The 21,664-nt window shown below is 43.7% G+C and overlaps 1 protein-coding gene across 1 annotated transcript; it reads left to right on the top strand.

Annotated features, from left to right (window-relative positions):
* The first annotated feature begins 16 nt into the window (after positions 1-16).
* Positions 17-19,257, top strand: LOC134516176 (transmembrane protease serine 11E-like). The gene is made up of 11 exons (XM_063336111.1): positions 17-52; positions 1,372-1,479; positions 9,357-9,480; positions 10,624-10,739; positions 11,151-11,218; positions 12,747-12,910; positions 13,918-13,956; positions 16,719-16,899; positions 17,125-17,390; positions 18,283-18,425; positions 18,845-19,257. The coding sequence occupies exons 1-11, from the start codon at positions 17-19 to the stop codon at positions 19,004-19,006; spliced, it is 1,407 nt and encodes a 468-aa protein (XP_063192181.1). The 3' UTR covers positions 19,007-19,257.
* The last annotated feature ends 2,407 nt before the right edge of the window (positions 19,258-21,664 follow it).

The following is a 21,664-nucleotide window of genomic DNA, read 5'->3' as shown; positions in this document are numbered from 1 at the left end:
TCGTGGGCTGCCTGGAATGAATACATCTTCATACCACCTACACAAGGGTCAGGTAATCATGACACTTGATGACTTTACCCTTGGAAATTGTCACCCTCTAGCTAGGCTTCTGACTGCATTTCTCTTGCACATCTGGACTGACTCAATAGAAGTGTACCTCTATAGGGTGGCAATGCAGCTTCCAGTTAAAGTATTGAGAAGCAATGACGTTATGTGCATCATTAGCAACTGTATTCATTGTGTTTCGTAACAAATTATGCTGAGACATTGACTGAATCCAAATTATGAGAGGCTGAGGCTTATCTTTAGCCTACGTTTCATTCAAAAGAAACTGGCCTTCCCAGAAAGACAAGCCTTCCTGTTACTTGCCTGTGGACTTGATATAAGGTGGGAGGAAGAGCTCCAGCCATGTAAAATGTATTCAAATCAGTGTGTTACTAAGCTGGTGATCCCTGAGCTGTACAGGGGTCAAATGAAGGTCATTAAGGTGAAGGAAGAAAAGTCCCTAGATGTTAGAAACTTTATTGCAGCAAAGTAAAGAAAATATGTGCCACATAGGTATCTTGTTGAGATGTTCTGCCGCCTTCATTTGCCTTCTGAAACAAATCTGTGTAAGGCTTTGTGGGCATATATATCTTCTAGGAAATTTGGTGGAACTGAGAGAATTTAAATTTGAAAAAGGATTCCCAAGAAAAGATTGAGAAATGCTACAACTGGTTAGTGTTTGTGCTTGTGTTAATTGACTTGCCAGCTAATTTGCTGTAACTAGCACAAGTAGAAATGTTCATCTAGACAACCTGCAAATATTTATGTCAGAAATGTTTATGACCTGGAGGAATTCTTCCAGGACAGAAATGTGTGCGTGGCTAGGTGGCCACAATTAAAATTAACGTCTAAGGAGTTAAAGAAGAATGACAAACTTGAATGTAGCTGTTGTGGGGGCGAGTTCTTGTGTGGCTAAATGACCAATTTAAAGGAGGTTAAGGGAGTTGAGGCACATGCCACTGAATCTACATCAATTTATGTCAGCTCCTTATCTGGCCTGGGACGGAACATTGTCTCTTTAGAACATACAGTTTTTCTGCATTGGTCCTGCCCATAATTTCTGATTTGTTTTTAATTGTACCAAAGAAGGAAATAAACTCAGCGTCCTTGCAAAATTTTCATGGTTCTTCTGATTCGGGGTGTTGCAGGGTGTAGCTAATGCTCTGAAAAGGCTTTGGGATTCCTGGATGAAAGGTGTGATGAAAGAAGTATATTGTTATTGTTTTAGGGGAGGAATCATGCTACTGGGTAGGCCTCTGTCACTGAGACTTGCTGGACTTGTTTGTTCTGACTTGCCTATGACTCCTTTCTTTCCTAATTCGGGAGATAAAGCCTCAAGTCTATGCTGAGATGCCGCACAGTGCGTTGTGGCGTTCGGGACAGTGCATCTCCCAGAAGAAAGAGCTTCTTGCTGACCACTCATTGGTACCAGAGGTGAGTGCCACAGCCTTCTGACTTGCTTCTTGGTAGTCTAGGCAGCATGGCTAATTTATGTGTAGATTTATAAGGCATTTTGAACTTTGACTGAGGGTGTGGGGAGAATGGTACTAGCTCTGAGCTTGCTTCTAATTTGAGCTGCCTTCCATGCGTCAGTAATCCTTCTGATATTTCACCCTTTCTTCTCACTCAAGATGTATTTGTTTTCCAAGAATTCCCAAGCTCCTCTACAGCATGGTGTGGTGACAAGGTAACAAATCAAGGTGGCCTATGGCCACCAAAGGTTGCAGCGGGGGGAGCAGGTGAGAGTCATCTCACTGTGCCCTGACTCTGATCTGCTGTTTGTGCTAGTGCAGTTAGAATGTGCTGCAGTCATAACTGCTGAGCTAATAGCATGGTACAAGAGGGTGAGTGGAGTAAAATACATAAAAGTAGCTTCTTGTGCCCTTGTTTACTTTCATGGGCTTTGTATGCAATCAGTGAAGTGTTAATCTGTGCAGAATCAGCTTGGAACCGTACCAAATCTGGCACCAGACCATTTCACCCATCCTGCCTTGGAATGAAAATCAAACTGAAAACCCGCAAAGACTGTAAACTGCTTTTTTGGTGTCTCACTTCTGGAGTAGATTTCAGTCAGTCAAAGCCGGATGAAGAGAGGCAGGCAGAGCTGTTTTCAAAGGCTGAAAAGCAGAGATTTACTGCTGTATTCTGGGACTGCGGAATAACAGAATAAGGTATTTGTCTATGATCAACACAGCTTGAAGGGGAAAACGGAGAGGTAAAGATGATGTAGAAGTTGCAGAACCTTATCCTAAACTGATTGCATTCAGTGGCTGTGTACTTAATATTTCCTTGACTCTGGGATGGTCTCTCACATATTCATGCAGATTGTACAGTCCTTATGTAGTGAGTAGCCCTCCTAGTTGTACTAAAGCTTATTTCAGAACATGAGAGTCTTTCTTGAGATGTTGGCTGTGGCAGTCAGCTGTAGAAACGGGTGTTATTGATCAAGGCTATTTCAGTTGTTGGTATTATAGTTATATCCCACAGACTGTTGTAGTAGTATGGGAGGTCAGCTGTATCCCAACAATTAAAGAGCTCATAACCTCCAAAAAGTTGTGTGCAAAATGGATGAGAGAGTAAGAAACAACAAACTTTTTGTGCTAATTGTGAAGGTGATCAAATAATCAGGGAAATATGTATGAAAAGCATTTTGGCATCATAGATATAGTTACTGGTAAGCTCTGAGTTAACACATCCCAAAGACTGAATGCTGTCTTTGAATCTAGATGCAAATGACAAGAACAGTATCTGGAGCTGTTGACCTTGCCCAGTTGAAGTGTCCTTCTGGGAAGCAGCAAGACCTTGGTAGAATTGGATGGTTAAGGGGAGGAGCTCAATTAGTAAGTGGCAAATACATTGGTGATGCTCTATCTGACTGCAGAGGGGTGGCATGCAGCACCTACTGTTTTTGTGGGGTGTTTGAGGGTGTGGGGAGATCAAGCTGATTCAGCATGACACATAGAAGAACACACACGTTTTGTTTCCCTCAGCAGATCCCTTCAATGTTTGGAAGTCTTCCATTGTATCAGAATTGCTTTGGGAGATATCAAACATAGAGCGCGTGAGGCTGATAGGTACCTGACCTCACCCAAACGAGGGTCTTGCAGTACTTAGGCAGGCACTAGCTGCTTCTGTTTCAATGCCCAAAGTAGTAGAGGTTGTCCTATTCTCCTAGAAGTGTGTGTCCTGAGTATGCAACAAGAGCAGAGGAGAAGTGTTAGATTGGCATTATTGCTTGTGGCAAAGGTGGGAGTGGAATTAGCATGTCTTGCTTTGTGGCCCTCTGCTTTTGCTACAGGAATCCTGAACTAAGCCAGATGTATTTCAGTTGCTGCCATTCCCAACCACCCTGCCAAGGTAGATAGCTTCAGGGGCTCAGTCTGGATTTTCAAATTGCACTCACCAGGCTAGCAGACTAGTCTGTTCAGTTATCTTGTGAAAGGTCCCATTTCTAGGAACAATCCCCCACATTGCAGGGATGTGCCTGAATCCATCTTTGAATGGAAAAGCTGGTCATGGCTATAAATGTGGAGAGACCCTCATCAGCAGATGTACAACCTACGCTCTGCCACTATCTCTTCTGAGAGTACTGGCATATCAGTGAGCAGGGGTATAATAATAAAAAATATAATAAATTTATTATAGAAAGACAACAGCAGATCAGATAGAAGAAAACATGCAACCTCTTCTATGTAGAGTGTGGCAAAACATCTTCAGTAAACAGCTGGTGCCAGAAAACATGGTTTAGACTAATCTAAAAGCAAATCTAGATCAGGGTGCTATGAGGGCTTAGCTTAAGAAGTCAAAAAATGTCAATGGCAGATCTGTAAAACAGAACAGAGTAGCTGTTCCCTGCTTATCTAGTAGCTCAGTGACTAGTGCCTTTTCTTAGGGCACAGATGATAGTTACACTTCCTTTTCTTGTCTGGACAGACATTTTCTGATCAGTTTTCTGATATTATTCTTACTGAAGCTTTTGATAATGCACAATAGCTCAACCAGAAGAGATGGATAAGCTCAATACAGTGAACAAAATCCTGTGAGGCAGAGGTGGGAGCTGAACTTTCATCACTTGCGTTGTGAATGAACATAGTAACCTTTTAGGGAGTTTGGTACAGGGTGAGAGAGGAACAACAACTTGTCACCTGTGTATTTTGCTTTTGGATGAATGTTCCAAATTATAAGGTAAGGAATTCATTTGGGGATGATCAGAAATCTAGCCTGAAATCCTACTGTCTTCTCCTTGGTTTTGCAAGGAAGACCAGACAATTTTAGCTCTGTAAAATTTCAATACAACTCTTCTTCCTAATGTGCCAATACCTATTAATGTAGCTTTATTTCTTGCTGTATATCACTTATTAAAATATCCTGTATCAAGTCTTGATTTAATATATCCCTCTCTAAACACAACTTTACTGTGTTTAAAATAACTTAATTCTGTACAAACATAGCTAGTTCCAAAATAGTTCATTCAGATAAATTTTGTCAGTATGGAATAACTTTTTATTGATCAAAACACATTATTTGGCTGAGAGCCAAGATGTGTAAAGTAGGAGACCTAATAGTTTGCATTTCCAGACCCAAATGAACTGTGATATGAAATTGTGAGATGCTGCTGTCTCTAGGAATTGTCTTAGGCTCCTTGGGAATGAAGCATGTTTTAAATGAGAATAGGGATTGCTGGAGGGAAGTATAATGTTCATCTCTAGTATTGCCAAGATAAGCAGTTTTGTACCGAACTAAAAGATCTTGGCTTTGAAACTTCTCACTAATTCACTGCAGACTGAAAGCTGCCAGACACAGACCGCGAGGACGTGGTTTTCAGAGCAGAGAGGACTCGGCCTTCGAGGTCTCCCAGTGGAGTCTGGCCTTTTGTTAAGGTTTGCTCTTGAGGAATGAAAGTTATGCTCATCTGTGCTGGAGGATGAAGGCATTTCTGCCACCCTGAGAGTTAATTCTCAGCTTACTGGAGTTTGGGCAGTAAAAAGTCAAAGCATGTGGTATAAGGAAGCAAGAAATGTGAGGCTGTACAAAACACACGACTCTGGAAGGCATCTACACAGACAGCTGGGGTATTGGAGGCCTTCTGAGGAGAACGCCTATCTATTTAGCAGTGCCTCTTTGCCACAAGAAGAAAGAAAGAAAGATTACATCTATGGCTGAAGACGATGAGATGATCTCTGTCCCTGCATTCATCAGCACTGCAGAGGATCAGTATTTCTCTGGCCAGTGAGTGTTGCTGGGTGGAGCAGTGTTTTCTTGGTTACTAGAGTGCAGAGAAGACCATGCAGAAGTCTGATTCTTAAACAGGGGGATCCACCTGCCACTGAACTATTTAACTATGGAGATGGATGTCCCAAGCACAGGAATCCCTATCAGGTGGTTATTTTGGTAGAGCATTAACAATCCTGCCCTCCATGGCATGATAGCAAGAAGGCTAGGAGGGTGAAGGAGCTAGTTGGAAGAGTAATGTGTGTGATTAATGACTGAATGCGTTGAGTGGACATAACCTGAACAAGAACTGTCTTTCACTAAACATCCTAGTAGGTCTCAGCAGAGGCAGACTCAAAACCGGATCTACTTGTGACTGTTTTGTATTGTGAATATAAACCCTAGCATAACAGTGTCAAAGGCTGGAACTTCTGGGGTCTACTGAAAATATATGCTGCTCTAATATAAGCAGTACACATTTGATGTTGCCTGCACTCGAGATGTTCTTCAAAGATATGAGATAGCTGATTTTTGGGCCAAACAAGACCGCAGGATCACCTGTTCCCTGCTTTCATGCCGATTCCTGAAATGAGTTGCAAAAGATTAGGTATTTCCTAAAAAGCTAAAACCAGACTGTTTCTTTCCCAACCCTTCTGTGCAACTGGTGACTAGCATGTCTGCTGATCAAATGGACACACAGAAAATGGGGGCTGCTGAGCTGGGTCCTGCAAAGAGGCATCACAGTTGAGGGATACATACTGGCATTGATCGCTGTGGGAGGTGATGAGACTTGGTGCTTCCATTGCACAACAGATTTTTTTTCCTGTTCCAGTACTCAGCAAGATGGAAGTTGAGAGCATCCTTCTAAAGAGAGGAAACTGTTTTAGGTTTGAAGAGGTATTTCCACTTTAATTTGTATATCCTATATACAAATTAATTGCCTATATTTAGAAATATATGGAAGTGCTATACTGTTTTCTTAAAAAATTTTAAAGTGAAATCAGTATCAAAGTGGAGGAGGTTTTTATTCCTCATCTCCCATGTCTCCATTTCCCCCAGCACTGCAGCAGTTCCTAAGGTGTCTGTTCCCCTTGCAAGTCTGTGTGACCTGCAGAGAGCAAGCAGTTCTGAAATGTTGGAGAAGAGGGGTCTGTGTCACCATTGTTTGTTGATGTAGCTGGTCTTTGCATAAAAAGGAAATAAGAGACAGACTGAAATGAAGGACAGTGCTGCCCCTGTCAGAGCACGAGTCTCACAGGCAGTGAGACACTCGTTTCTCAAGTGCAAGTCTGAAGCTTTTGTAGCTTAAGTATAAAGCCACATCTTGAGGAAATCTGTCTGTATACAGTTCAAGAAAGCCAGTGGTTGTGAAACAAGAGTACTGTTGCCTCAGTATTTGCAGAGTCAGCCATATGCCATCAGGGCTGTGCCGCATGTTCTCTGTGTCAAGAGCAATGGAGGGATGTTGCTCTGATTTCTGTTCAGGTGGAAGCACACTGGGGTGGGGACAGCTGAAACACAGGGAACCAGTCTGATCGAGACCGATGTCAGGGGCTCAGGCTGGAGAGCAAAAGCTGTCCAGTGAGGAGCGCAAAGTCAGATGCTAAAGCAGAATCTTTGAAACAAGAGAGGTGGCTAGCTAAGGAGGGGCAGAGGCATATTGCCATAGTGGGATGTTCTGGTTAGCCAAGGGGCTTGCCCCCAAAGGCAGTAATTGGCTGCCCATGAGCTATGCTGCAATTCCATGAGCTGGGAGTGTGAAAGACTGCGAGCTTTGAGATGAGGATGGGAATGCTCCATGGGAGGCTGCAGCATGTTAAAGAGACTGAGGCAGGACAGTCCCACTCGTCTTGGGTTTTTATCTGAATCTCTGTGTCTGTTAAACCCTCAGGGATAATGAAGAGCATATACAGTGAAGGTCTAGATAGTGAGAAGTCAAGGCCTCTCTGGAACCAGTTGACCTCTAGTGTGTGTATATTGTGTGCCTACTGCAACTTGCAGTTTCTAAAGAAAGTAATCTTGGCAAGCCTGTGCTTTCAGACTCCTATCAACTGCCCTAGAGTCTGTTTTGAGAGCCTTGCCATCAAGAAACTGAGCCAGTCTGCTGGAGAGACAGCAAGAATTGGGGAAAACTTGGACTGTGCATTGCCAGAACATAACTTTGCCCCAGTAAAGCAGGCACAAGAAAAGGAGAGGTACTAGGCTTCTCCGTAGGTCGGGACTCTGAAGCACCCGTCCTGTGTAGTCTGGTAGTGCTAAGCTGCTGCCTGTGATCACTTGCAGTTGTGGTGCTGGCTGAATCTACCCTGTTTCACTTTTTCTTTCCAGTATGTCACCTGTTTGAATGGGTAAAAACTTGCCTGCTTCCCTTCTTAAGCAATGGACTGGGATACCTGCCAGCACTCTCACTAGTAAAAAACAAGCTTTTATGTGAGATTAAACTCTGGGTTGCTTCCAACTTCCCTGTCAACTTGCTGAGCATACCCTCACTGTGCACAGACCTCTCAGCTGCTTCCTTCTGTGGCTCTTTTTTTTTCTTTTTTTTTTTTTTTTTTCCTCCCTGGTTTGTCTCCTTTACCATCTCTTCCTTGTAGCTTTGCTCAGCTTTCTTGCCCTCAGGGCAGAGTGTATAACCCCGTTCTGCTCTCCCACCACTTCACTGTCTTTTGCTGTCCTGGATTTGTTCATCATACTCTCACCTTTGCTGCTTGTCTACCCCCTCATCTTATTTTCTAAGATGGAGCCTCTGCTGGTATCCTCTTCTGCTTTCTCTGCAATTTTTTCCTTTGCCACCTTTTAGTTGAGAGACCTGCAAACACTTACTCTTTCTGCCTGCCTTTCTGCTCCTTCCTGACCCTGTTTTCTGAGATGTTGCTCAGAAATGGCTGTGTCATAGGCCTGAAAAGGAGAAAATAGCATTTAGTATGTCTGGTCCACAGCAGTGCAGACATGGATCAGTGGATGTAAGACAGCATGGTGACTAGCCAGCTGAGTCCCTCCGCCCCAGAGCTGACTGCTGCCATTTGTCACTCTAGGCACCTTTGAGAGATTATCCCACTTGTTTTTCTGATACCCTGTACTAACGCCAACCATGATATAGAGACTCAGTGCGTGGCATGACAACAATTACTACATAGTGTGCTGTGAAATTACTGGGGATCTGAAATAATTGTGCTTAAGGCTTTGCATCATCCTACAACAAAGCTACTGAGGACATGTGCAAAAATGCAGTTTTCCTAATGCTCTCTTGCTTAATGCTGCTCAGGAGGACATAAGTGGAGAAAGGCTTATGTGCCTTTGTCCATGTGTGAGTCAAATTCCCAACCCTTTTACAGGTCTGCTGTGGGCTTTCAGCGAGTCACTAAGTCTGGGTCTTGTTGCCATATCACATTTACACTTAGGTGTATTTCTCTATTTCTCTTCCCTCTCACAGACTGTCTGGCAGGAGACAGGATGCGGTGTCTTACAATGTATGTGTGGATTTGGTGCAATAAAACCCAAGCCCTGTAGGGGATCAATAATTGTTACTGCTCATACAAACTAAAAATAACTCAAATCTGTATGTCTCATGACATCTCTGGTAGACTAGAGTATCCTTGGTGCAGAAGTTATTTCATCAGTCATGAATTATTGTATTTATGTTCAGTTTAAGCACCTGCGTGGGCAGTCAGCTGCAATTGAAATTTGTGTAATATTTCTTGATGGGAAATTGTCTCTATTAGCAATATCTGCACAACTCTAGGCGTTTCTCAGGGGTGCATATGAGGCAATGGAGGCAAGTTAGAACACAGGAAATTCTGACTAAATATAAGGAAAAAGCTTTTGCCATGAGGGTGATCAGAGACTGAACCAGGACTCCTGAGAGACTGGGGAATCTCTGTCCTTGGAGATACTAAAACCATGACAGGACAGAGCCTGGAGCAACCTGCTGTAGTGGGACCTGGTTTGAGCAGAAGGTCAGACCCACAGGGTCCAGAGGTCCTTCCCAGCCTACCTCATTCTGTGAGGTTTGTCAGCTGAACCAGATATGATTTGGCTTGGTATGCGCTATTGTCTTTGTAATAGAGTTAAATTTCTCCACGTTGTTTTCTTCAATGCAGATCGTGATCCAGATGGACAGAGCAACGAAACGTATGGAGCCATGGAAGATAGCAGTCATCACTGTGTCGGTGATAGTAGGCGTAGCCCTTGTCGTTGGCTTGATTACATATTTTTTGTGCCATGGTAAGTGCACCATTCTTTTTTGCTGTCACAAGTCTTCAGGAATCTGTTGTTTTGCTTGGCACTGTGGTCTTGCCTGATGATTTAGGTATACAATTCACCCCTGGTATAGAATCAGCTTAGTAGACTGTATTCAAGATCTGAATTGATAAGAAAACCTGCAAGAATACTTAAAATATCATTTACTTGAAGCAGAGATTTAAGTTTTGCCCATCTTTTTGTTTCTTGTCTTGCCCTGGTTGCCTTCACTGGCATCCATGGTTAAACAAAGGCCAGCAGTCTTCCGTGTAAGCCGGGGGTGTGCCTAGTACTCAGGCTATGCATAGTAAGCTTGGTCTTGAACAGGGTTTTTGTAGAAACTGAACCTGGCACCTCTAGCTGAGGATATTCCAGAGGAGAGAGGGCAGAGGTTTAGGCTTTTGGAGCCCAGGAGTCAGTCCTGTTTGCCTAGGGCCCAGTTTTGGTAGCAGATGAATGAAGCCAAGCCATTCCATTCCCAGTCTCCGAGATACCAGTGTGAGGGGTTTTGAATTACTTTCCTGCTGGGATGGAACTAATCATGTTGCATGCCACTGAGAGTGGATGAGGCCGTGGCTTGAATTAGGACACTAGACAGAGGAGTGGCAGAGCTACAGCTTAGCTTTGCTTTTTGCTAACCCTGCATTATGGGGCCCCTCTCTGCCATTCACCTGAGAGCCAGATTTTAAACTTAACCTGACTGATGAATGGATGCAAACAAACAGCTCTGGGCCACCTGCCTCTCAGAGGGGCAGGGACATGCCCAGAGTGCAGCTAGAGAGGAGTGAAACGCACATATATCAGAAGAGATATATGTGGGTTGATGTGTCTCATGCTGTGCTCACCTCTGGCTGATGAGAAGGTGGTCCCCAGAGAAATGTTGTAGTGCTTGTAATTTAGAGCTACTTGGGATGGTACTCAAAGTAGAAATGATCCCCTAGCTGGTTCATGGAGCAACAAGATGATACGGAGCCCCCTTTTCACAACGTGCTGCTAAAGCTGTAATTCCACAGCTGACAGGGTCACAGCCAGAGCCTGGGAGCTTTACTTGTGCCGTGTTCTGTGGGGTGCTGTGTGTGTCTGAATTGTACTGAAGGAGATCAGCCACATTCCTTTTCTCCTCTGTAGATCAGGACCGATATTACAATGCATCTTTCCTAATCACCAATGTCAAGTATGATCCTCAATATGAAAGGCAAACTACAGAAGAGTTCAGGCACCTGAGCCAAGAGATTGAAACCATGGTAAGCTTAGAAGTTTCTCTGTTTCTGCCTGACCTATGATGAAGAGTCCTGCAATTGTATTAATGGAAATAGTCAGAGGTGATTGTGCCTATGACTGTTCCCTGTGTGGCTGGCCTTACCTTTCAAACCTTGCTGTAGTGGATTAAAGATGCTTTGCTTACTGTGCACAAGCAGATGGTAAGCATGAGTGCTGTCTGTTCCAGCAGCCTTGTGGTGAAACAGGCACCCACAGAGCAAAAGAGACAGCAAAATTGGCCAACTGCATCCTCTGGAAATTTAGCAGTAGCTTTGATGTAAATATGGAGATCTGAAGGCATTTATTTTCTTGTGTTTTGGAGGTTCACGAGACTTGTATCTTGAGAGCATATATGTATTACAGGTCTATTTTAACACACTCTTTTCCTTTAACAGATATCTACAGTATTCAAGGGGTCCTTTCTAAGTAAAAGGTACATCAGGTCCCATGTTGTTAGTCTAAGGTAAGTAAAGTGAAGGTCAGGAATAAGCGGGGATGTGATAAATATCTTTCTTCCTACCCCTCGACCATATGGAGAATGCCTGGTTGTTTATGCTTGGATTACAGCAGCAGGATGGCTAAGTCTTGGCTGGTTGTCGCTCTCCTTCAGTGCTAACAACACTGAGGGCTCAGTCACCTTCAGAGGTCAGCAAGGAAGAGAAGGCTGGCCTTATACTTCTGCAGATTGATTATCTGAACACCAGTTGTCTGTGGCTGTAATGCAGTAACTGAATTACTAGGTGGTCCCAGCCTTCACTACTAGTTAAGGACTTGAGAAATGCAGAGTCAGCTTTTTATTCCACTTGAGGCTTCCTGTGTGCTCAGGCTGGTGTTTACACCTTTGCATGGTGTACAGGAGGAGGTGACTATTCTCCCTTTCTGAAGAGGTCCGAAGGAATAAATGATTCCACTGTGAGATACCCGGATACAGAGTTGAGGGAAGGAAGCGAGACATGCAGGTATAAAGGTCCTGTGTGAGCGCTTTTAGGTCTTTCCTCTCTCTGCAGTAATTATGTATCACTTTCAGTGATAGGAGACATTGCTTCCCTCTCCTTCACATTGCTGTGGTTTAGAGTTGTGTTTCTATAAGGCTCAATTCTGCTGTGGAATATTTTTCCCTAGACAGCAAAAAGTGCCAGACTTCCCACAAATGTCCTTCTTTACAGCGCTTCTGGGCTTTCTTGCCTTTACCTGTCTCTAGACGGAATGAGTAATTTCCTTAAGCTGTTCTACATTGTTTTCTGATGCTGGTTTCTTCCATAAGCCTCCCATACTGTATACCAACTGAAATTACAGAACTTGGGAGGTAGACTTCAGGTAACCTCTTTACACCAGTGTGTCTCTTCCAAGCTTGTTTTCACTACAGATGCCTTGTTGCATAACTAGGCACTGGACCAGCTTAGCTACATTTCTGCTGTCTTTCCATCTAGGCTTCAGTTAGTTTTTCTTTAGACACAATATTTTATACTGACAGTAAGTGATCACGCCTTGCTCTGATAAATCAAACTATTGAGATTTTTGTCTCTAGATACAACTGGCCAATAACTGGACAAGTGACTTACATGGAAAGAAATGACAAAAAACCTCTTTTTACTTCCGTGTCTCTAAACTGGGTCTTTTGAATGCTTGTTAGGAATGGCCTGCTGGGTATCTGTTAAAAGGTTTTAACTTGCTGTTTCATTCCTACTGCCATCTGTGTCCTACTGACTATGTGCGGCATGGAGGGAGTGATCCCTCCTCCTCTCCTCAGCTGTACTGCTTATAACAGTTCCCAGAAAATTCTCTCTGATCATTGTCATAGCAAGAACCAAGCCTTTTGCTGCCTGCTGACATGTCATAATCTTCCTTTACTTGTGCACAGCTATGCTATTCTATACATCTGTGCAGGCCAGACCTGTTCTCATATAAAGAAGGCCGGTGGTGCAAAGCAGAACAAAGAGGATTAGTGGGCAAAGAGAGAATGATACCATTTTGTTTTTGTTGGTTTGCAGCCCAGAACCTGGTGGAGTGCTGGCAAATGTTGTTTTGGTATTTAAATTTGCCTCGGCTGACAGTAAGGAAACAAGCTGGAGTCACGTCAACCGTGTGTTACATGGAAGGCTGCAAACAAGCTCCACATTCTTGAATGTTGACCAGTCTACCATTAGTCTTACAGGCAAGCGCCTTAGGTTTGGGTTTTTAGCTCGGAATTTGTTCCTCATACTTTACTGTTCTTAGTGTAATGAGTTTTACTTTACTATGCAAATATGGGCTATCCTTGTTTTCTTCTTTTGCCTTCTCAAAAGTGTGTGTTAGAGCTGACAGCCTGGGAACTTGAAAAAAGTGGCATGAAAAGAACTAAAGCGTTACTGGCACTGATTTATGAGTGTGAGCTCTCCTCTGTGCATCAGAGGCTCTTTCTGTGTGACCTAACTCTGTTGAATGAGACAGTCCACTGCACACCCCTAAATCATCAAAAGAAGGTCCAACTTTGTGACCATGGGTTCACAGATGACTTTGTTAAGGCACACAGTAAATTGGACAAGAACCTGTATCACCAGGTACTGAAATGCAGAGTCCTTAAGCCATTAAAAAAATGTGAGGCTGAGATGGTTCCCTTCTCCGCCCCCTGCCATTTCCTTTGCTTATTTGACAGATCGCTGTAGCAAGTGTTCATAACAAAATCCTGAGGTTCCCTGGGTAGTAATCCTCTCCCATGAATCTGTCGCTGGTTACCATCAGAATCTGACAGAGGGGTTTTTGTAGGAAAGAAATCGGTAATGTTACAGTTTAGTTCCAGTCAATCCCAGCACTGAGGATTTGTGAAGGCTCTTTTGTCCACCTTGCCGTACTGAACCTGAACAAATGCATTTAAGTCTTTGTATTGTGCATAGCTGCCAGCACATGTAGATGCTACTTGGACCTATTTGCAATCATATGCTCCTTTCGTTAACTTTGAACTAAGGCAAAAAAAGATTTATCCTTTGGCCTTACACTTTCAGTGAGGAACAGAGGCTTAATTGAACTTTTCCAGCAGGGCAAATTACTCCTTTTACCGTACTGCCACTCCATGCAGCAATGCAAGCCATTTAATTTGTGTTTGCTGAGTACAGGGAGGGAGGCTGTGCTAGATCACATAGCAGTATGAGATATACTCACTGTGGTGTTTGCTTTTCATTTCAGAGTTGAATAAGGAAAAGGGAGATAACCTTTTAAACAACTGTAAGTACAAATGCTTTATAGAAAAAGTCCAGGGACATGGTGCTATAGGTTCTGTGATACTACAGTGGTAGACAGTGCACATGCCAGGGAAGACTTCAGCTCATTTTCTTGCAGTCAGGCTGGCTCTGTAGTCTTTGCAGAATCAGACATTCTGACTTGGTGGTGGGAAGCACTTGCTTTAACAGTTATGGGAAGTAGGGGCTTGTAGATGAGCTGCTGTTAGTGAGCTTTGCACGAGGACTGCAGTTGCTGTGGGCCAAGATTCTTGCTGGAATCCTTCCAAACCCACTTTCCCTCCTGCCCCCTCCTCCCTGCCAAAAGGTTTGGCAAATAGCTGTCTGTCGCAGAATCACAGAATGGTAGGGGCTGGAAGGGACCTCTGGAAATCATCTAGTCCAATCCCCCTGCCAAAGCAAGTTCACCTAGAGCAGGTGGCACAGGAACGCATCCAGGCGGGTTTTGAATGTCTCCAGAGATGGAGACTCCACCACCTCTGCCACCCTCAAAGTAAAGAAATTCCTCCTCATGTTTAGGTGGAGCTTCCTATGTTCAAGTTTGTGCCCGTTACCTCTTGTCCTGTCGCTGGGCACTACTGAAAAGAGCCTGGCCCCATCCTCCTGACACCCATCCTTTAAGTATTTATAAGCATTGATAAGAACCCCCCTCAGCTGTCTTTTTTCCAGACTGAAGAGACCCAAATTCTTCAGCCTTTCTTCATAAGAGACATGTTCCAGTCCCCTAATCATCTTCGTAGCCCTTTGCTGCACCCTCTCCAGCAGTTCCCTGTCCTTCTTGAACCGGGGAGCCCAGAACTGGACACAGGACTCCAGGTGCAGCCTCACCAGGGCAGAGTAGAGGGGGAGGATGACCTCCCTCCACCTGCTGGCCACACTCTTCTTGATGCACCCCAGGATGCCATTGGCCTTCTTGGCCACAAGGGCACATTGCTGACTCATGGTCATCCTGTTGTCCACCAGGACTCCCAGGTCTCTTTCCACAGAGCTGCTCTCCAGCAGGTCAGCCCCCAACCTGTACTGGTGCATGGGGTTATTCCTCCCCAGGGGCAGCACCCTACACTTGCCCTTGTTGAATTTCATAAGGTTCCTCTCTGCCCAAATCTCCAGCCTGTCCAGGTCTCTCTGTATGGCGGCACAGCCTTCCGGTGTGTCAGCCACTCCCCCCAGCTTTGTGTCATCAGCAAACTTGCTGAGGGTGCATTCTATCCCCTCATCCAGGTCATTGATGAATATATTGAGGAGGACTGGACCCAGTACTGACCCCTGGGGAACACCACTCGTCACTGACCCCCAACTAGACTCTGTGCCCCTAATCACGACCCTCTGAGCTCTGTCTTTCAACCAGTTTTCAATCCACCCCACTGTCAGATTTGAGCTAAACCTTGCAATATGCAGGGAAAGGCCAGAGGGTGGGAGAGGGAGCAGAGCTGTCCACAGTGAGAGCAAGGCAGTGGCACAGCCCTGGACAGGGGCAGGTTCTCAGTCCCTCTCCTGTTCTGTACTCCCCCCGTGAGGTCTTAAAGCTCCTCTAGTAACAGGGAGACGGTATAAGTTCCCTCTCGGGGGATGACATCAGTCCCCTGCATGGTCTTAGAGCCTTTGCATGTTAGCTTTCCATCTTTAAATGGACTCTGAGAATTAACTGGTTTGGATGTAACTTTTTTCAGTGGGGTAATACATGGCTGTGCTGTTGGCACAGTGGTTAGAAGTAAACTGTTGGAGGAAGAGGACAGTATTTTTTTTTTCTTGCCGTTGTCAAGGCTGACCTGGAGGTGACCTCACAAAATCCTTTCTTTGTTTGCTTAGTTTGTGGGTGGGGTTTTTTGTTTGATTTTGTGTTATTTTGCAAACTAGTCTTCAGCAATTCTGTGACACTTAAAGCTATACTGGCTATATTGGTCTTGCCTTTGCTATACAGGTGGGATGTTACAAATAACGGGAAGATTGCCTCCACTGAGTTCACAAGTGATGTGCAGTGTCTGTCTTGTGCATATTTTGGTGATGATGTGTGTATTAAAGTTTAGAACTGTCCTGGTGTGGTGGCTGTTTATGTGGGGGTTCCTCAGTATTTTCATACTCAATTTTTAAGAGGTCTTTAAAAAACAAAACAAACAAACAAAAACCAAAACAAAAACCAGAAGCAAACTCTTTTCTTTTTTTTTTTTTATACAATACCAAGTGAGGTTTAGTCTTTAGATGAAACTTACACGCTATTATTATGAAAGCTATATGAATGTAAATGCTTAGGTTAATCATCAGTGCATGTCTTTGTGCCTAATAATCTGTGTGTGTACCGGTATGCACAGGCATGCTAATGGCTATGTATGTTACCTTTCCCTCTGTACAACTCTGGTCAAATATCAAACACAGCAAGCTCTGTAGAGGCAGGTTTTGTTTTGTTTTTTTTAACTAGGTAAACAGTTGCAACTGGGGAAGATAAACAGTGTCCCAGCCGTACAGCCTTCAGCTCCCATGGGAGTACATATAGGCTTGTGTGTCTGGAAACTGGCTTAATGAAAAGGTAGTAACTTCTACCAAACTTCTTTGTTTACTCCACATCTATCCTGAGATGCTTGTAACCATGACACTTGGTTTCCCTGCTCTTTGAGGCACTGCTTTAGGTGAAGGCTGTCTCTTGACATCCCTGCCCTGTTATGTCTGTGCCTGCAGCCATGTGGGCCTTTCCCAAAGTAACACCCTGATTTCCTTCAATCAGCTAAAGCAGAACTACCTTTTATTTGACAGGCTGTGGAATACGAAGACAGACATTCTCCTTCGCAGGAGTGGAGAGAATAATTGGTGGGCAGCGTGCGCAGGATGGGGAATGGCCGTGGCAGGCTAGTATTCAGTTTAATGGGGTCCATCGCTGTGGTGCGTCCGTGATCAGTAATACGTGGCTGGTGACTGCAGCCCACTGCTTTAGAGGGTAAGTCATCAGGACCTTTCTGATCCTCCAGGCCTTAGGATGCTTGGGTGCTCTGACCTTTCATGGCCCACTAACCTCTGTATCTGCTGAAAGATAATGAAGTTTGGCTCTTCTCTGACCTGTTAGGCAAACCTGTCCATTTTGATACTTAAATGGAGACCTAAGCTCCTTTTAACAAGAGCTGTTGTTTTGTGTGGCTGTGACATAACCTCAAATATCTTGCAGACGAAGAGATCCTCGGAGGTGGACTGCCAGCTTTGGAATTCTGCTGAGACCTCCAAAACAGAAAAAACTCATCCGAAGAGTTATCATTCATGAAAGATACAGCGACTTTGTCCTTGATCATGAATATGACATAGCTCTTGTGGAACTTGCCTCTGCTATTGAGTTCACGAGTGATGTGCACAGTGTCTGTCTTCCTGAAGCATCTCACATTTTCCCAGAGAACACTTCCTGTTTTGTCACAGGTTGGGGAGCTTTGAAGAATGATGGTGAGTGTCTCTTGCCTTCCCGTGCCCTGTCACACATGTATCTGAGAAGACTGCTGTTAGTTTTATGGGTTTTTTTCGTTAATATTGCGTTCCTTAGGCTTGGTGTTTGATAAGTGCATGTGCTAATGATACATTTGTGGACTTAGTTTGCTGCCTTTTTTTCTGGCTTGGTCAGTGGATTGGAATATGGGGGAAAGACCCTACAGGTTAGCCTTACAGGAGTAAGAGTAGCTTTTTTTTTTTTTATTGCTGCATGCATTGTGTTGGTTGAATACATTTTGTTCTCTATTCCCACTGGCCCAGTTCCTCTGGGTTTAGCTCTGACATGAGTTTCTTTGCTATTCGGCTTTGTCACAGATGTATCATGACAGTTTTCATCAGTTATTCTCTCTTCAGTCATAAATCAGGCTTCAGTTCATCCAATGACTTGGGTGAGCTTCTTTCAAATTAGTCCATGTCAGTGAGGTTAGAAATGATGGTTTGAGAGCCATTGCACTATATAGGTTGTGTTTCATGGTAGACTCTTGGGGTGTGTAGTGATTGTCCAAAGCTACATGGCGGTTAACGAAATGGGTCTTTCCAATGATATCAAGGACACATCAGTTCATTCAACACAGTTGAATTCAACACTGAAACATGTACAAAAATCCCTTAACCCATTACGCTAAAGAGCATCTGGTAAGGATGAAAGATGGAGAAGGGTTATGTTTGGGCACAAGTGAAGGACTTTGGGGTGGGGAAAAAAACTTTCGTCTTCCTGAGACATCTTCTGGGTAGCTCCCTTCATTGCTTGTAATGTCAGAAAAGCTGTAGGAAAATCTGGCTGCTCCTAATCGTTGAGTGTTTTAGGTTGCATACCCCTGTCTGCAAATTCTAATGCCACTTCTTTCAGGCCGCAGTGTTAATGAGCTTCGACAAGCAGAAGTGAAACTTATAAGCACTGCAACTTGTAATAGAAGACAAGTATATGGTGGAGCGATAACACCTGGAATGTTGTGTGCTGGATATCTGGAGGGGAAGGTGGATGCCTGCCAGGTAAGTCTCTTTATAGATAATAGTAAAAAGGAAATAGGTGGGGTGGGAGTTGGTGCTTCCTAGAAATAAAACATACTTTGGGGAATCTTGATTAAGTTTATGGGGTTCAGTATCTTGACAGATGTAAATGAAGAGCTTCATGGCTCATGGGCCAAAGTCTGGATTTATGTGCTTAATCATATTATTTATATATAATGCACATGTGAGAGAATACAGATGTGAGGGTGTGGAGTGGGAGAGACTGAATTAGATGTAGGCTATCAGCCTCTGTCTTGTCAGTAAACAGTGTGGAGGTTGAATTATAGCTGTGGTCTAGAGACAAATATCTGTCAGTCGTAACAGAACAATTTGAGGCTTGCTGCATTAGTGAGGTGAACACTGTTTACTTTGTTCCTGACTGTTGATGTTTTTCTCTTTAGGGTGATTCTGGTGGGCCACTGGTGCATGCGAACTCCAGAGGAATCTGGTATCTTGTGGGAATAGTGAGCTGGGGAGATGAATGTGGCAAGGAAAATAAACCAGGAGTGTATACGCGAGTGACTTACTATCGAAACTGGATCAACTCCAAAACAGGCATCTGAAACCCTTCTGAGGGTTAAGTTTTGTGGGCTGTGTACGGCTATTTCTCTGACACGTTCTGCTCTGTGGTTACCCTCTAAACAGTGACTGGCTTAGCTTGCGGTCATGTATCAGGTGCCAGCAAGCTTGGAGTAGTCTAGGACTTGAAATTGGTTTGGCCTATAGCCAGACAGGAACAGACTTGGTCCACGTGACAGCTGTTTGTTCAGGAAGTACTCTGTCAAAGGGACAACTGCCTTGGTCTCCATGCAATATACTGACTCTTTTTTTCTCTGTGGCCAATTGTCTTGGCCCCTACTTTCATACCCAGGCAAAGTGTTGGAGCCCAAACAATCATTTACCAGCATCCAAGATGTGTTGTAACTGAAACGTGGCCCGCCCATTTGCTGTGTGCTCCCAAGGCCCCATCTATCTGTAGACCAGCTACAATCCAGCCCTGACTCCAAGTCTACTGTGCTTCTGAATTCTTCTTGAGCTTTTTCCTGCATCATTCCAGGGAGCTTACTCTAATGAAGAATAGAAGATGGCTTAGAGAAGTCCTGATTCCTAATATCATGTTGGAGTATTACTTATGTGAATAAAGAATTTTTCCTTGCTGTGGTGTCCTGAAAAAGGAATCAGTGGAAAACAACTTCTGTCCACCTTCTTTGAACAAGTGCATGTGCACCCACTCTTCGCTTCATATGAACAGCCCCTACCACAGCGTTTGCTGTGAGAGTGATTGCTGGACTTAAGATCAAAAACCACTTTGTGTTCATACCAGTCTGTTGTCATATCAGAGTATTTGGCTGAATTAATTTCCATTTTTAACTTTCCGGATTGTATTGTTCTGAATAAAAGTTGTTGGCTTTTTGTGTAGGATGGAGGATTATAACAATTTCAGTATGACCATTGCCAAAAAAAAAAACCCTCTCAAACTGCTTATTCTTGTGAATGCTATTCCCAAGTCTTTATAATTTAATATGTGCATCTTCAGCTGCATCCTGAAAAAGAAAAAGCTTTTGTATTACGTTGGAAATACCTGTCTTCTTTAGAGCAGGGCAGAACTTCTGACTGACACAGTAATCTTATGTAAAGATCTCTCTTCCATCAGAAAGTAAGAATTTCCTGTGTCTCATTGCCAGACCATGGCTAACTCATTGGTCTCAACCACACAGACTTCATATTCTTTCTGACTTCATGTTTTCAGGAGTCCTTATTTACATCTGCCATGTAGATCTCAAACGTTTTCTGCACCACAGCAACAGAACATGCCTATTCCCGGTGAGGATACTTTCCTTGGTGTGTCTGCAGACTTTCCAACACTTTGGATGCTGATCCAGATAACAGCAAGTGCTGTGATCTTAGTTGCTAGATAATGAACTGCTCAATTGCTTTCTTTTCCCTCTATGGTCAGAAGATAAAGAGCTCAGCAAAGGAGATAACAGCCACACTTGGAGCTGGTCCAGCCTGGCAAGCAAGCAAGAATCTTATGCCAGGCTAGAAGAGGCAAACAGCTGACTTCCAGCATGCTCATAGTTAGAAGATGTTGGAGAAATGGGCTGTCAGTGATTACAGTCTTAGGATCAAAGTGTTGTCCAAATTGAGTATGAATCAGTTGATATAGTCAATGGCAGTTCAGGCGATCCCCTCTAGACTATGCTACTTGCTGCAAATGCTGCCAAACAGCGCAGCCATCTATTGAGTTAACATAAGTATTTTGATTATGCATCCTGTGATCTGGCTGCTTGCCAGTACAGAGAACCATGCTTTTCTAGAGCCTCACTGGAGGTACTGGAATATTTGGATGCCCAGAGAGAAGGTCTGTGTGAAAGACAAGGGTCTGCAGCTGTTGTGTGTTCTGTACTTGTGTATATCAAGAAACCTCGCACTTAAAAGAATTTTTCTCAGGGAACTTTTCTTGTGGAATGTTGTGAGCTTCAGAAACAAAACTTGGTGGCTTAATTTCTACATAAGGAGTAAAAAGTGTCAGACTAGTTCTGTAGGTCTGTTGAGCCCAACAAATCTCATTTTAGTTCCTTAAGCAGAACATAGTTTTGAAGTATATTGCCTGTAGAGGAAGCTTAAAAAATATGTAGGATAAGTGTATATGATTTTTCTTTTCTTGCTCGTAGCAATTGTCTTACCAGGACAGTGAAAAAATATTTCATCTTCATGAAGAAAAGCATCATTACAAGATGCCATGGATTTCTCGTTCCCAAAGCACTTTAGGCTTGGGTTTTCAAAGGGCATAATGGTTTCCCCATCCTTGTGGATTTCATTGTTATTTGGAAACTTAATATTTTTAGGCTTGCAAATCCCAGCTATCTCACTGCTTCCCCACAACAGGTAAGTAGATGTCAAAAAAACTTATTTTGCACCTGTGAGCTTTCCAGTTGTGCTTGTTTTGGGTTAAAAAAAAAAAAATCAAAAAGCCTTAAGCATTTTGCTCTGTATCAAGGGCTGCCGGAAATATCATTCTCCAAAGTAAATATCATTCTCAAGGCTGAAAAAGTAAACTTGTCATTTGCTTAAGGAGCTACCAGTTCTGAGCCTCTGCTCGGAGAGATACAGTACCTGATCCACCTTAATGCTGAGTGCCAGCACAGCGCAGCCAGGAGAACTGTGGCTGAAAAGGACCTGCCATCTACATGATGTATGTTTTGGGAGCCTTTATTTTG

The sequence above is a fragment of the Chroicocephalus ridibundus genome, chromosome 5, assembly GCF_963924245.1.
Source record: "Chroicocephalus ridibundus chromosome 5, bChrRid1.1, whole genome shotgun sequence".
Lineage (NCBI taxonomy): Eukaryota > Metazoa > Chordata > Aves > Charadriiformes > Laridae > Chroicocephalus > Chroicocephalus ridibundus.
Note: the sequence above shows the minus strand (reverse complement) of the source record. Positions and strands in the feature narration are given on the sequence as shown.

Coding starts and splice junctions, on each gene's coding strand:
- LOC134516176 (XM_063336111.1), top strand. CDS start 17: ATGAATACATCTTCATACCACCTACACAAGGGTCAG. Junction 9,481..10,623: donor TACATATTTTTTGTGCCATG/GTAAGTGCACCA, acceptor TCTCCTCTGTAG/ATCAGGACCGATATTACAAT. Junction 17,391..18,282: donor GGGAGCTTTGAAGAATGATG/GTGAGTGTCTCT, acceptor CACTTCTTTCAG/GCCGCAGTGTTAATGAGCTT.